This window comes from Desmodus rotundus, chromosome 2 (genome assembly GCF_022682495.2).
Source record: "Desmodus rotundus isolate HL8 chromosome 2, HLdesRot8A.1, whole genome shotgun sequence".
NCBI classification, from domain to species: domain Eukaryota; kingdom Metazoa; phylum Chordata; class Mammalia; order Chiroptera; family Phyllostomidae; genus Desmodus; species Desmodus rotundus.
In genome coordinates this window covers 177,497,852-177,514,388 of record NC_071388.1, presented here as the reverse complement: position 1 = coordinate 177,514,388, position 16,537 = coordinate 177,497,852, and the positions used below count along the sequence as shown (strand labels likewise).

General features: G+C 37.8%; 1 protein-coding gene and 2 pseudogenes across 6 annotated transcripts in view; 2 read left to right on the top strand and 1 right to left on the bottom strand.

Moving 5' to 3' along the window:
* The window catches only part of DNAH7 (dynein axonemal heavy chain 7), a 222,195-nt gene that overhangs the window by 33,734 nt on the left and 171,924 nt on the right, over positions 1–16,537 (top strand). For 5 of the 6 annotated variants that reach the window (XM_045198088.3, XM_045198089.2, XM_053918888.2 and 2 more), the window contains exons 11-16: positions 3,486–3,669; positions 4,476–4,655; positions 8,199–8,471; positions 9,681–9,808; positions 11,917–11,995; positions 14,834–15,058. In XM_045198088.3, coding sequence (XP_045054023.2) covers positions 3,486–3,669; positions 4,476–4,655; positions 8,199–8,471; positions 9,681–9,808; positions 11,917–11,995; positions 14,834–15,058 — 1,069 coding nt within the window. Of the gene's footprint in view, positions 1–3,485; positions 3,670–4,475; positions 4,656–8,198; positions 8,472–9,680; positions 9,809–11,359; positions 11,441–11,916; positions 11,996–14,833; positions 15,059–16,537 lie in introns of those variants that run through there. The other variant, XM_045198091.3, reaches the window with a different exon arrangement.
* On the top strand, positions 6,209–6,735 carry LOC112307848 (ribosome biogenesis protein NSA2 homolog pseudogene; annotated as a pseudogene).
* On the bottom strand, positions 8,886–9,354 carry LOC112307743 (protein mago nashi homolog pseudogene; annotated as a pseudogene).

Below are 16,537 nucleotides of genomic sequence, written 5' to 3'. Positions count from 1 at the left end.
CTTTAGTGAGCCAGATGGGTTTATCATGGTTAGAGGCAGAACATAAGCTCACCACAGTGGAGAAACAATTAGCAAATGATTAATTATGACATCTACCCCAAAAGCAGATGTCTTCTCTTAGTCCTCAACTTCTACTCCTTCTACTCAGCAGTGGTGGTTTGTCAGTCCTGCCTTCTGGAAATCTGTTTTTATGTGTCCCTGTGCCTGTTTCTTTTTTTTGTTTCTATCTCCTTTTATTGGCTCTACTTATTCCTACTATCACTAAGAGTAAGAGCTGTCCAGCTGTTTGCTGTTGTTTCTCTTTATATTCTTGAAAATTTCATGATTCTATCTGTCTCAGCTGTCTTAAGATCCTTGTATGTTTTCTGATCACCAGGCCCTTATTATTAATTATATACTGTGTATTTTCAGCTGAATGCCATGTTAACAACTGAATCTCAGCATCTCCATAATAAAGTGCTTGTTCTTCTAAACCTTCCACTCTCCCTGTTCTGGACCACCCTCCAGAAGATCCAGAGTTGAAAACTGAGACTTTTTCTGTCTCTTTTGCTCATCATGTACATCCTCACCACCCACACCTTGCTCCCATAGCCATATCCAGTGTATTGCTAAATACTCTTTTTTAAGTTAACAGATAATTAACTTACCATAAAATTTACTGCTTTAATGTGTACAATTAAGTGGCTTATAATATACTCACAAGGTTGGGAAGAAAAAAGAGAAGGGTCATTAAGGAACATGTATAAAGGACATATGGACAAAGCCAAAGAGGGGTAGGATTGAGGGTGGGAGGTGGGGATGGGTGGGGCAGGGAGAGTGGTGGTGGGGACATGGAGACAACTGTACTTGAACAATGGTAAAAAATACCATTACAAATAAGTGCTAAGCATGAAATCATAAAAACATAACATATTCACAAGGTTGAGTAATAATCACCACTAATTTCATCATCCTCAAAAGAAGCCCTGTGCCTGTCAGCAGCCACTCTCCATTCCCCCTTCACAAGCCCCTGACAGCCACAAATGTATTTTCCGTCCCTATGCATCAGCTTCTTCTAGACATTTCTTCTAAGTGGAATGACAAAATATGTAGCCATTTTTGTCTGGCTTCTTACACTATTATGTTTTCAAGATTTGTTCATGTTATAGTATGTATCAATACTTTAGCCCTTCTCATGGCAATTAATATTCCATTGTACGGTTTATCAGTTCATCAGTTGATGGACATTTGGGTTGTGTCTATTTTTTGACTATTAAGAATAATGCTGCTATAAGTATTCATTTTGTGTAAACATATGTTTTCAGTTATCATGGGTATATACTTAGCAGTGGAATTGCTGGCTTCTGTTTAAATTTTTGAGGACCTGCTACACTGTTTTCTAAAAGTTCTGTAAGATTTTACATCCCTACCAACAATGTAGGAGGGTTCCAATTTCTCCACATGCTTGCCAATACTTACTGGCCATCTTTCTGATTGTAGATAGCCATCCTAGTGGATGCGAAGGGATATCACACTGTGGTTTTGATTTGCATGTCCTTAGTAACTAATGGTAATGAACATATTTTCATGTGCTTATTTTTATTTGTTTATTTTGTTTGCATAAATGTCTATTCAAATCATTGTTCATTTTGTATTGGCTGATCTGTCTTTTTATTGTTGAGTTGTAAGAGTTCTTTGTATGTTCTGGATACCAGACCCTAATCAGCCATATGATTTGCAAACATTTTTCTCATTATGTGGCTTATACTTTCACTTTCCCTATAGTGTCCTTTGAAGTACAAGTATTTTTAATTTTGATTAAGCCTAACGTAACTACTATTTATGATGTTCCTGCATCCAGGAATCTTGCTAAATTTGTTTATTAGCTTGACTATTGGTGTGTGTATACTTTATTGCTTTCTCTAGATAAGGCCATGTCATCTGCAAATAGAAGTAGTTCTACTTCATGTTCTACCTGCATATTTTTTCTTTTCCTCGACTAGTTGCTCTGGTTAGAACTTCCACTGCAGTACCGAAAGGAAGTATCAGGAGTAAACGTCCTTGTTTGTTCCTGATATTGGGGGAAAAGCTTTCAGATTCTCACCACTAAGTCAGCTGTGTGTTATCCTTTATCAGTGTTGAAGAACTTCTCTTTTTTCTTAATAATTTTGTTGTTTTTATCATGATACATAGATTTTGCCACATGTTTTTCTGCGTCTTTTGAGATGCTAATTGGTTTTTCTCTTTTATCCTATTTATATGGGGTATTACATTGATTACTGTATTGGACCAACCTTGCATTCCTGAGATAAATCTTCCTTGGCCATGGAGTATAATCCTTTTTATATGGTGTTAGATTCAGTTGGCTTGCCTTTTATTCAAGATTTTTTGTGTCTGCCTTCTTAAGGGGTGTTGGCCTATATTTTTTCTTCTTGTGACTTTTTTTGTCTCGTTTTGGTATTATGATAATACTGTCCTCATAAATGAGTTAAGAAGTATTATTTTTTGGAAGAATTTGTGAAGGACTGGTGTTAATTCTTCTTTAAAGGTTTGGTAGAATTCAGTAGTGAAGCCATCTATCTGTTCCTGGGTTCTGGCTCTTTATTTATTTTATTTTTTTGAATTTTTAAAATTTATTAACAATCTATAGATCTAGTCATGTTTTATATTTCTTCATAAGTCATTTTGGCAGTTGTGTCTTACTAGGGATTCAGTATTTTATCTCATTTCTGGCATATAATTGTTCATTATAACCTATTCTAAACTTTAAAAAAAATTTTTGTAAGGTCAGTATTAATGTCTGTTTTTTCATTTCTAATTATAACAATTTGAGTCTTCCTTTTTTCTTGGTCAGTTTAGCTACGTTTGTGAATTTTGCTGATCTTTTCAAAACCAATTTTTGGTTTTGTTGATAGTCTTTATTATTTTTCTATTCTCTATTTTGTTTGTGCTCAAATCTTACTGTTGTAACTCAGTCAGTCTTTCAGGATTTCACATTAAGGGGGATAAGAAAATAATATACTTGATTTGTTTATTTGTATCTTGTTTCCAGGTCACTGTGAAAAAGATAGAATAGCAAAAAATGCCGACTGGGTTGGACCCAGTAAGCTCTCTTGGTTCAATCATTTGTTCACAGTTTAGCTTTAAGCTAATAAATCCATTCTCTGAGGAACATTTGGGAGCCTAAAGAGGAGCATCTTGTAATTCAATGAAGTTAGTTGTCCTATTTATTCAAAAACTGCATCAATCATAGTTCCGGAAGTTAGATTTACATTTTTCTCACAACATCACATCATTTAGTCATTTTCTATTGACTATGATTAAATTTCTTTCCCCGGGAGAAGTGAAACATGCTGGCCCTTACAGCTCAGAGAGTGGGTAATGTCGCCTAGCACTGTCCCTCTCTGTAGAGACCGTTGGCTGTCCAGAAGTTACCGTTAATGCTCAACGTAAAAGGAGAAGTGCATTGAAAGTATTAACTTTTAAAAGTCTTTTGTTCTTTCAAGTTGGTTTCCAGAAGTACAGAATATTTATTACCAAGGTAATAAAAAAAAGCAGTTGCCAACCGGCGACAGCAGCGCCAGACTGGAGTCTTTCTTCAACTGCGCTGCTACGCTCATGACTTTGCAGCTGCAGGAGCTCACTTTGGTGTCCATGCAGGATTTCACAGACTTAATTGTGCAACCCCCGGTACGTATGGTGCAGTCACATGCATGTACACTTACTAACTCATTTACCTTCACTTTTCCAGGGAGGAGATGATAAAATACTTTCCCAGTGGGAAAACAGAAAGTACAGGGCGGGGCAAACGTAGGTTTACAGTTGCTCGTATGGAAAATAATACAATAATTAATAAATAATACTACAGGAAAAAACTCTGTTTCACGTACTGAAACTATAAACCTGCTTTTGTCCCACCCTATATTTCTTTAGACCTATTATGCTTCTCTGTTAAAAAAAGTTTATGTCAACTTGCATATTTAGGATATATGAGTAAAATCACATTGCTGAGGATTAGTGGAAATAAATGAAAATTCCCATAATTGGGAAATTGGGGTCATGATGGCTGGGGAAAAAGGAATTCTTTTCATTGTAGAAGCAGGTCCTGTTACAGTGTGAGCAGGGCCTGGGAATTTTTTTTTTATTTTTGGCCTGAGAATTTGAATGTTCTCCTCTTGGGCTCTTTTTTTGCATGATTCTAGAGCCCCACTGCTATGCACGTCCTCATTTTTCCGGAATCTATAAGCCCAGTGGATACTAGATGCCAGCACGTCTAGCTGGGAATCACTCTGCCCCTTTTTAGTAGAGCTCTTCTTTGGCTTAGCTTCAGGGCATTAGAGCAAGGGTGAGTTCCTATGCATGCTTACTGAGACCAGTGCACTGCTTAGTCTATCACAAGTCATATGTACAGGATGGGGGAGAAATGGGTTTGCAGTTGTTTGTATGGAAAATAATACAATAATTAATAAGTTATAATACAATAATCTTTTTTTCAGGATTCTGTTAGAGCTTTTGAACATCCAGGTTTCATCATGAGGTTGATTCTTGATAATGACACCATTAAGTTTGAACCTGAGTTCAGTGACTACGTAGACATCTTCCTAAATGTTTATGATGTCATGATTAAAGCTGTCAGTTTTGTGCCGAGGGTTGAGACAAGATTGTATTCCAAGCTGGTAAGTAACAAGTATGTTCTGATCGCTTGAATTTGCATGATATTCACTTCAAAGTACTTCTGAACGGTGTAGCCAGCTGTCCTCTGCTTTGCAGAATTCATATGGCCTAGTAACACTGACATATCAGGGAGTTTTGTTCCAAAAGAATACTGTTCCCCATTAGCATCCCAGATAATACACTTAGTTTCTTAGTCCAGTCTTCCACTGGACTCAACTGGAAGCTGTCTGAGGGGAAAGCACTGAAGCCGTGGTCAGATTCAAAGCCCTCAGTGAGTGTTCGCTGGAGCACTCACACCGCGTTGTAGGCCTCCGCTCTGCTTTTCCAGCTCTGCAAAATGGTCCTCCAAATGGCTACCCGCCTCATCTGCCTTTTTCCATAATAGTGTCTTCATGCTTCGAAGTCAGAGATTCTACTTCCTTTCTCTCTTTGGCCAAATATTTAACAAAGCTGTGCTGAACTATGACATTTCAACAGTAGTATTGCAGTGTAGGGTACGAAACGAGCATGTCAGAAAATTCTTTAACTTGCAAGGTTTTCAAGTTTTATAAGTCCAACCTGTAGCTTTCTTTTTCCTTTTAAACTATTTGAAAATAGTTCATGAAAATTTCATGCATACAAAAGAGTGCAGGAGACTAGTGTGCATAGTGTGAAGTAGTGACACTAATTCCTGTGTAGCTACAATCTAAATTTAAAAATACAGTATTACTGATACCTTTAGTCCCTCCCTGCCCTCCATTGCCTATCCCTGTTCAATTGTTCTCCTCTAGCACGAGAATTGCTGTCTTGATTTCTGTAGTTATTATTCTGAATTTCTTAAGGCAAACCCACTACATGTTTATATATCTCTACACAATTTCAGTTGTTTTTCCATGTCTTTGTATAGGAGGTATCATTTTATAAATAACAGTGTCTTATTTTTTACTCAGCATGATGACTGTGCACTTACCTATTTTGAGAATAATACCATCTTCATGAATCTTCTAATTTTTTAAATTATTTTATTTTTGTATTATAAAAATTCCATTAAATTCTCTTCCGAGCAGGCCTCGTCATTTCTGGCAGTCTCCTGTACTTGGTCATGCATTCGTTACTCATTCACTTCTCTGTTTGCTGATGCGAGTCCTGCTCCTGGTAGCTTTTATCTGTGGGTATTTTCATTTGTCATTATGAACTTATCCACCTAAGAGCTTTATGCAGGAAAGTCTTTGAGGCTTTGGTTTAAGTTGTTTCCTCCAGAATATTCAGTGTTTTCACAGGTGCTATGGAGGTTCCTGCAGACCAAGGACCATTTTTAACAGAATTCTTGCCTGAGAATTCTGGGGACAACAGTGGCAGGGTGAATGCTTACCCCAATCTGTGTGAGAACAGGCTTGTGGTTACAAATTATTAAGGCAACCATCTTCTTCCTCCTTCACTGAGAAACAAGACCCAAACAGGACATTTCCCTTATTTGTCCCAAGTTGCAGGGAGCAGGCTCACAGGTCTCGGAGATGAAAGCTGAGAGCTTCTTCGTGCCTGGGGGACTGCTCCCAGCCGCTGGCCGGCTGTAACCATGCCACAGAATGAGTATATTGAGCTACACCAGGATCTCTGTGGATATCGTTTGGATTACTATGAGAAAAAGAGAAAGAAGAAAGGTCATGGAGAGGCTCATGAATGGTCAAAGAAGGCAAAAAAGATCATTGGTCTGAAGGCTAAGCTCTACCATAAAAAGCACCATGATGAGCAAATACAAATGAAAAAGATTGTCGAGATGCATGAGAAGAGAAACACCAGACAAAGGAATGATGAAAACACTCCACAAGGAGCAGTACCTGCATATCTACTGGACAGAGAGGGGCAATCTCAAGCTAAAGTACTTTCCACTATGATTAAACACACGAAAAGAGGAAGCACAAAAATGGGAAGTCCCTGTGCCCAAAGTTCTTGCCCAGGGAGAAACAGGTATTGAATGTTACAGGAACAGGGACGACGAAGAAGAAAGCATGCAAGAGGATGGCTGCTGAAGTCTGTTTTGTTGGAGATGGCTTTACCGGAAAACCACCTAAATAGAAAAGATTTAGAGGGTGCTTTGAGTAAGATAAGTGAACATGCTCTTCATGATCTTTGACAGCAACTGCAGAACTGGAGGTCATATAGCTTTTTCTTTTCAAATCTTTGACGCAATTGAAGGGGGAATTAAAATACACTTGTTCCCATGGAAGGCCAACCTACAAGAAGCTAAGGCACTGTGAGTCCAAGCACATCACCGCCTCATCTAATTTGATACGCTTTTGCACACTCGAACTGCCTCATACAAAATATCATTTCTCTCAACTCCTGGTAGGTACTGATTAGTAGTCACATGAAAAGAATACTTTCTAACATAGTTCTGAAGTACTGGTATCCAGTTCTGGTTAGAAATATAAATCTATAGCCTTTAAAAATGAGATAGGCCGTTAATAAATTTAAGAAACATTCTGTAATGAATATTAACGAGGTTCACATTGGCTCCGATAATTTTACATTGCATACAGTACATAATAGAGATTGCTTTATTCTAAAGTTCTTTATCAGCAAAGATGACACCAGCATCTACAGAGCCAAGGGATGAGGTGGTGGTGTTCACTAATGTTCTCATGCAGTATCTGGTAGTTCTAAGCAAAATGACTTTCTGGAACGCCCCCTAGAGAGCATAGCAGACAATGCATCCTGTACATCTGACCAAATTACTCAGTTCTCTTAGGGAACCTTTGATACCAGTTTGAATGCTGTAGACTATCCACTACTGACAGTGATTTTTGTTTCACTTAAAAATCCCTTCTGGATGACAGGTGGAGCATATGTATTTTTTAATGTAACTTGGTTCAAGATGATAAGCCATGTGTGCACATTTACTTGTCCTCTTATTTGAAAAAGAGGAGGAAAGCTGTTGAGATTTGTTTGCTTATTTAAAGTTGTACCTGACCCATTGTTGCTCACCATTATTCTAATGGTGACAGCAGAATGCAATTTTCAACCAGGGATTTTAGTCTGCTCTAGGTGCTCTTCACAGAATCAAAGATCAGAGGTCAGTGAATGAGTAAACAGTCTTCCCTGGCCCTAGACACATTATTCCGCAATGTGAGAAAGTACTATGATCGAAGAGTATGGTGATGTGACATTAAAATAGCTTATTTTTTTAAATAGTGTCCAATGCAAGCAGTGCCTTATAAAACTAGCACATGCCATTGTTCAAATAAAATGTCGATTTTGCTGTTTTTATATTCTCTTACTTTGTGTATGTTTTTAAGTGACTGTTCTTTCATCCACATGAAAAACTAAACACAACTAAGTAGGTAGCCTTAAGGAAGAACAAAAAAGTTATATGAAACCCAGATATTTAAAATACTGCTATGATTGGACTACATATCTTTCTATAGAGATTAGAACGTCAAAAGGAACTTGTGAATAAAAAATAATGTCAATATGGTAGGACTGGCAGTTTTACACAGATAAATGACATAGTTGCCTTAATAGAAGGCACTTTCAATGACTAACACTGTCCTTGCCCCTTTGTTTAGGAGAGCTCCTCTAAACCAACAACCCTGAAGCCAGTCATTCTGAATGAAATTGTTGAAGCTCACAAAGAGAAGGTTAAGGAAGTGGTAATGAGAGAGAGCGCAGCACCCACCGAGCACCTCAGGCTCTATGACAAGTATGATTTTTTGATCACCAGAAAAGCTGAGCGAGATGTCGATGCTTTCCTTGCAGAAAACCATCATTATGAGAAAATAATACAAGAAATTCGCAAATACCAAAAACTTATAGAGGAAATACAGTACACATCTAGAAAGGTAAATGACCCGTTTTGTACAACTCTTCTCCGTACCTAATGATATTTCCCCAGGTCTATCAGGATGTGTTTTTAGACCATATAGTGAAAGATTTAGAGTGTTACTATAACAAGGAAAAATATTTATTGAGCCTTTCCATTTGCCAAGCATCGTGGTAAGCCCAAGACACATGGAGGTAGGCAAGCAGACGCGGTTCTTGTTCTCCTTTTGTCCTTTTTACTATTTTCTGAACTTTTTACCATGGACACGTGACTTTTTTCCTGTTTATTTTATTTTCAATTTGCATACAAAAAATTTCTTTGCCTCACATTCACAAAAACCCCAATATTGTAAGTGGCAAATAAACTCTCTCTTACTCTTCCCTTAACTACATACTGAAACAGCTTCAAAGAAAAAAAAAAAGCCCCATGTAATTTAGATTGGTTTAATCTTGAAATGTAATCTGGTAAGACTAACAACAACATTTCGGGTCCCGAACCAAACAGTAAAATACTTGAAGGCCTGCAGGACCCTTTGACTGATGTCCGTCAATAAGCAGAGCTATTTTTGATGTAGTGATCTCCAGTTATGATTTCAAGCGCCTGCCGGCCGGCCCTCTCAGAGGAGGACACAAAGCATCGTCTCCTTTTGTAATTTCACTGTCACCAGTAATTTGCTACAGTGCTTCCGTTCCATGCCGCTGTACATTAAGCCTCTTTTCTGATTGTGATATAATTTTTGTAATTACTGTTTTTGACGTATCTAAGCTTTCCGCCAGCTGAAACTTGAATTCCAGAACCTCGTGTCCACACTTGCCCTTGTGCCCTACATGGTAGCACAGGTAGAAATCCCTGGCCATGGCCGTTCTTGTTCCCAGGAAGCCCACTGAAGATGAATGTGTTACTTTCATGTACAGAGCGAATATAACCTTTAAATTCCATACTATCTAGCAATAACTCAATTTTCCAAAGTTTTTGTGCTTACATTCATTGTTGTCCTGAAATAGCATTGGCTTCCGAGGTAACAAACACTTCAAGGAGATTTATTTAGAAGATAGTTGTAAAAACCGATGAGTATTTAGACAACCTGTCTACATCATATTTTAAAAAACCCCTCAATCTTATTAGAACACACACACACAAATTAATGTTATGAGAAAGGCCAAACTGTGGGAATCTTTTATTTGTTTCATGTTTATTAAACTTCTAATTTTGTTACTTAACGTTTTAGAATGTCCGTTTAGGAATGTTTGAAATGTGCTGTGAGGAATTAATCAGAGCTTTGGTGAAGCGAGCAGACACTATTTGTGGAAAATTAATAGCTAGAATGTTCAGAGATCACCAAGAAGTAAATGCAAGGTATTTATGTGATATCGATTATGTTTTTATTTTTGGGGGGTGGTGTGAAATAGAATCAACGGTCCTTCTGCTGAAGAAATGGATCAGAGCAGTGTCGTAAATGGCCCAAAAGAAAAGATAATGCCAAGCTTATTTCTGTTTGGCTTTACGTGTTATTTGGTGATTATTAGTATATTTTTTCACCAAAATGTGCCTTCCCAATTTTTTGAATTAAGATGGTATTAAAATGTTTTTCATTTCATTTGCACAAGTGAGGTGGACATTGCCTAAGTTCAGATTTTTAATTTTTGTAATCCATACACAAAGTGGGTTTTCAAAGTAGATTTACACAGTAGGTGTCATGGGCCCCAAGGCACACGCACATTTGGAACTTCCCCTTGCTGTAGTCACTCTTCAAGTCCGTGGTAACTTTTTGTCTTAACTAAAAACTCATCTGTTGAGTAACTTGGAGACATTTAGGAAAATTGACCTATGGTAAGTAAACTCACAGAATGCTAAAGCAGAACACCTCTTTATTTAAGACAGGGAAGAATAACCAGTGAGGGAAGCTTTATTTACCTACCATGTGTTAGGAAAAACACTAGGTACTGGGATTCTAAATATAAATATAACTGCTGAAGGAAGTTACAGTGTTGAAGGGGAAATAGACATACAAGCCAGTAAATCACTACAGTGCACAGGAAGTACTGTACTGAGCCACAGAAGTAAGAACAGAGAAGGAAACGATTTTCTTTCAGGGGAGGGGTTGGGGGAGGGGGCAAATGAGGGAAGGCTGTGAAGAGGATGTGATGTGTGAGTTCATTTTGAAGGAGGAGTAGGAGTCTGTCAGGTGAGCAATGTGGGCGGAATAATTCCAGGTAGAGAAGATACTGTATAGACGGGAGTAAGGTATGAAAATGGCATGGTGTATTCCAAGACCTAGGAGTGGTTTGCGTTCCTTTCACAGACACTGTGAGGGATTAGAGGTGAGAGGTGAGTCACCAGATGAAAGAGGACTTGGCTTTGGGTAGCTTATCTAGGAACCAGAATCATCCTTTCAGCTTAAAACACCTTTTCCTCTAAAAGTACCTGGAAATATAGTGAAAATACCTTTTATATGTGGTCTCATGCCGAGTGAAATACATATTTTAATTTCACAGTTATTTTCACTGCCTCTTAACTGCCCTCTGAGCTCAAGCCACTTCTATTTTTCCTTTTTCTCTTAATTATTCCTCTCACCGGACTCACTGGATGGACAGAGGACAGAGCAGAACTCTTGTAGGGACTGTAGACATGATGTGTCTCAGCTCACCTCTCCATGAACCCGTTTATACCCGTCTCCCCACACGCTCGGAGAGCCAGAGTCTGTTACACCATTCAGTTCTCTCCACCCATGAGCTCAGCCCTAATGCTCTTCATCCCTCTGGGGCGGAATCCACCAACCGTCTCTCCACGTTGAATCTCTCCTTCACTGTGATGCTACCTCTGAAATGCATGAACATGTTCAAAACCCTCTTCCAAACCCCTGCTTTAAAGCATCATCATCATTGTGCTGTTCTCCTCTCCTTCACGTCATGTCCAATCTTCTTGAGGAAATTTCTGTGCATTTTGTCTGGATTCCTTAGAACCCATCATACTGTTCTTTAGCCTCCAGTAAGTTCATTATTTATACTGACCACAACCCAAATCAGTGGGAAATATTTGCATATTAACACAATTTCCTGAGCATACAGGCCCAATTTTACCATTCCCTCCAAGTAAAGTTAATCACCCCCTTCCTTTGTACCACCTTTTCTCAGGCCATCTTGACTAAATCTCTGCTAGGGCCCTTAACACTCCAGGCTGGAAATGCCTGTTCGTGGTTCTGTCTTCCACATGGACTGTGAACTTCTTGAGGACCATTGTTACCTTTTACTCATTTCTGTATCACTTAATACTGTAGTTGAGCACGTAATAGGTATTAAGTGAACACAAATTTGCTTTAAATGCATTAGATGTTATATAGGTAAGATGATCTTACTTTCTTTTTCATGTAATGGAGCATTCAGTAGTAACATATGTACATAGTAACATAGTAACATATGTTGGGATGAAACCAATGACATGAGTGCCTTTGTCTGTTGTTTCAGTTTATGCGATGAATTTGAAAAGATAGCTGAAAAAGCTCTCAGCACTCCTCCAAATACAGCAGAACTAATGGAAATAAAGGTACTGTCTACAAAGTCTTTATCGCTGTACTTGTATAAGTTAATTTTTTCCTTTTTCTCTGCAGCTGTTATAATTATTGATATGATAATACAATATCAAATCCCTCCAAAAGTTAAAGCAGAGACTTGAAGTAATTTCTTTATACTTAGCTTATGAGTCTGCAGTTTGGCCACTTAGGCTGGACACTCCCAGATGGTTCTTCTGGTCTCGCTTGGGTCACTCGCTGAGCTGGGTCAGCTAGTTCTCAGCTGGGTTGACTGGTATAACTATATTTAGCAATTCGACTGTTCCTCTCATCTCAAACTCCAGCAGGCTCACCTGGGCATGTTCATGACGTAGAGGCTCCAAAACTATCTCAGTTTTCCAAGTGCTTTTCAAGTTTCTCCTTGCGTCACATTAGCTAACATCCCCTTGACCGAAGCAAGTTACAGGCCACAGGGTCAGGGTGAGAGGACGCTGCAGGGTGTAGCTACTGGGAGGGATGGAGTGATGAAGCTATTAATGCGACCATCTACCAGGAGGTTACTGAGAGCACTGTTAATAACTTACCCTGCTAAAGGCACAAACCCGACGGACGCTCTTGGACAATCTGAGATAAGTGACCACCTTTCATTTTTTTAATCAACATATTTAATCCTTAAGTAATGTGTTTGTTTCCTATATGCTATCTTTTGTAATATAGTAAAGATTCCTGTTGTACTTTGCTGAAATATATTATGTTTTAAGCATAGGATTTATGGTACTGAAAATAGTGGATGTCTTATTTTTCATGCTACTTCTATGCTTGGAGACTTAACTAATGGCGAATAAAATAATATAAAGCAACTAGTTAATCACCATTTAATTTTATTCCTTTTTCATTCTTACAACATTAAGCTTTTACAGGATCTTTAAAAAAAAACAACAAAAAACCTTTATAGCATTCCCAAGATGCAAAATAGAACTCTTTTATTTTTAGATTTTAAAATATTTAAGCAAACCCAGCAAAGCATATAAAAATCATTAAAACCTTTGTATAGGCAGAAAATTGCAACAGGAGTTCAAATGATAATGCACATTCTAAATTATTCACTTAAAAGTTTGTTAAAATCATTAGAACCAACTCTTACATGTCAGCCTCTAACTTAAGAGTTCTATTTTTAAGAAAGTTTTTGTGTAAGACTAAGGTTCTTAGTGTGTGAACTTGTGTGTGTGTGTGAAATATACACTAGCCTCTATATATTGTCTTTTAGAATATTGGTGTATTGTATGTTTGTTGTCAGACATCAAGCGATACTTTGATTGTGGGTGATTATAAACATAGCTGGAAAGTTTCGTGGCTGTACATTCTTTTGGGAAAATGAATATTGACTATAAAGAGTGTCATTTACTTACCCTCCTAGTCATCACTGGTAATATTTAGGAATTTGGAGTTGTTTCTTGTGATTTCTATTGTTCATAGGAACCTTTAACAGAATTAGCAAATGGGATTCATTAACTGGTATTTAAAAGATTTCTGTACCTTAAAAAGATTATTGTTGCAAATGCAAAATAGCGTCTCAATTTATTCAATACAGAAATCAGTCATCGAGTATCAGAAAAGGGAAATAAAAACCCTGTTGTTTGATTACATAGAAAGCTGATTAACCAGCCTACAAAGATACTATACTTTCAGGTAGACACTTTGTTACTTGTGGAAACCACCCTGGTTTGCTTCTTTCTGTTTGGAATTGCAACATAAAAACATTTAGTCTAATTTAGATGACATACTAATGAAAGATTTCTAGGCAATGCTACTTGTTTTTTCTTTTTAATTGTTAAAATAAACATTTAAACAATATGGGATTGTACAAAATGAAATGTAAACGTTCTTTTTTTCCCTAATTCCTTTCTTTAAGGTAATGATTCTTTATAGTTTAGTGTGAATTCTGCTCTTTCTGAACATATATGTAATGTTACATATATATTAGAGAAAGAGAATGAGAGAGCCAGAAAGATGGAGATGGGAGATTAAAAAGGGCTTCAAAAGCATCAAAGAAGCAGAAGCATTTACTTCATAGACAGTGAGTTGGGGTATAGGATAGGGCAAGTGGGCATAAGTAGTCACAAGTAATGGCCAGTTTTCTCATTTTTCAGTGAGGTAGCACATTTTCTTCAGCATTTACATTATTAAGATATGTAATTGCAATTTTGATTGACATTTCAGTGACTTTATAGATTGGAAGAAAATTTACATCTTTACATCTTAACATGTTTCTATATTCAGAATTTTTTAAATGCCCTTTAATAAAGTATTACAGTTTTCTTCATCTGGATCTAGCACGTGTTTTGTTGAATTTGCCGTGGTTATTTTTTAGGTTTATAACTGAGGAAAGTGTTGCAACACTGTTGCCTGTTGCAAGTTTGCGATTTTACATTTGTTTTGGTGGTCACGTGACTGATTATCTCCCCCAGCTGGACCATAACTTCTCTGAGGTCAATGCAGCTTGTTTGTTTTCACACTGAATTGCCAGCATCTGCCACAGTGTCAGACACATAATAGGTACCCAGAAATGCTATTCTGAAAGCGTAAATACCACTCAGACGGCATGTGCTTCATATTTCCCAGAAACCCATAGCACTCTTCCCTGGCTTTCCAGAGCTTTTTGGGTTTAGGGTTCTCTTTCTGCCCCAGCCTGCTATTTTAGTAGAGGTGTTTGGGATCAATGAGACTGAACTGTACTGCGGTCTCTTATCTTGGACCAGAAGTCTATAGTACTTCTAAGAAGTCTGTACATATTTATGCAGTGTATTTCTTCAGGTTATTTTTGACATGAGCTGTTCGTTAAAATGCCATCTGTAATTTTTGTTTCCCCTCAGGCTTATATTCAGAAAGTGGAGACAACTGATATGGTTGAACTGGGACAGAGGCTGGTGGATTCTAAAAACTGCCTCGCTTTCCTCATTGAATGTGCCAACTTTTCTCCGGCAGATATTAGGCTGAATAATAATGTTTTCCAGTGGTATGGAAGAATGGAAGAAGTTTTTGATGAACATAAGAAAATCATTAAAGACAAAACAGAACAATATCAAGAAGGTCTTAAGGTTGGCATCATAGATATTTTAAATTATTTTCCTCTATTGGGCATGTTTACGTTTTAACCTCTTAGGTAGCATTGGAACTCAACTATTTCACAGGTCAGACATGTTAGCTTTCCTATACTGTAAATCATAGTAGAAGATAGTGTACATACTGGATGGATGTCGTGCCGTTTCTTGAGTTTTTTCAAGGGAGAAAACGTCCAAATTGCCCACATATGACTATTCATAAAAATAGTATTTACCTTACATAGTTTGTAGTAAGTGCTCTTTTGAGTTATTTTTATCACTTAATGTCAAAGCTTCATTGATGAAATGTGCTTTCTCATAGTTGCTCAAACTCACCTGAGCACTGTGCCTAGAATCATTACTCTTAATACTTAATTTTCTCTCACCATTTTTTAAAGGCTTAAAATATATTTTAATAAGTTGATGCTGCATTACTGCCCCATTTTTTGTCCTATGTATAAGATGGTTCTCCCCGTCCACCTGTCCAGCCTCATCTCCTCACTCTTCCCACTCCTTGCTCTTGACTTTTCAGCAGCCCCGGGCAACCTTTATGTCCCTGCTCTCCCTCACCTCTCATCACTTGCACCTTCTTTCCATTCGCTCTGGAACACACTCATGCACCCACATGCTAATGCTTGTCTCTCTAGCTCCCTCATGTGACTTCCCGGGCAGCCCTCTTAGTCAGCCCTCAGCGCTGCTTCTGCTCTGCTCCCATTGCACCTTCAGCATGCCTGCACTGGGCTGCTTATCCCATCACTGTGTTTTCCTTTTCAGGTCTGTCTCTCCACTAGACGATTAGCTCCTCGATAGCAGGGCTGTTTGGTTTTGATCTTTTCTCCATTTAAAGCCCGTGGCCAGTACAGTACATGCCAGGTTCACTGTGAGCACTCCACAGCCGGGGTCTGAATAAATGGCTTAGGTCTTTGGTCTCCTTTTACAAATGACAAGACAGGGGTTCCCAAAGTGAAGAGGCCCATTCCAAGTCAGCCAGCAGGATGTCCTTCGATAGCAAGCCCAGTGTCTTTCTACCACACTCCAGCAAATACGGTTAATTGGCAGAGTGTGTTTGGAGAATGATTCATAGACTTGCACAAACAAACAAGCAAACAAACAAAAACACTTCATTTTAAACTGTAGTCTATATTTCTGTTTTACATTTAGTCCATTTCAGAATTTTTAAAAGCTTTTAGAAAATATCAGGAATAATAAACATTAAGTGCTTAAGTTATAATAAAGTTATAATATAACCTTAGAAAATGCTAGGTGGCTTGGAATTATCTACACTGGCTTGTAAATATACTGTTCTACAAAACATAATGCTGACAAAATTTGTCCTCTCATTTTCATTCCTGGTCCAGAGCGATAAATTTGCCAGGAAACTAAAGAAAAGAGGACAGAAATCAATCTACACAATCTGTAAAATATAAAATCTATTTTTGAATCACCTAGAGTTGACTTTTACATATTTTATGAAGA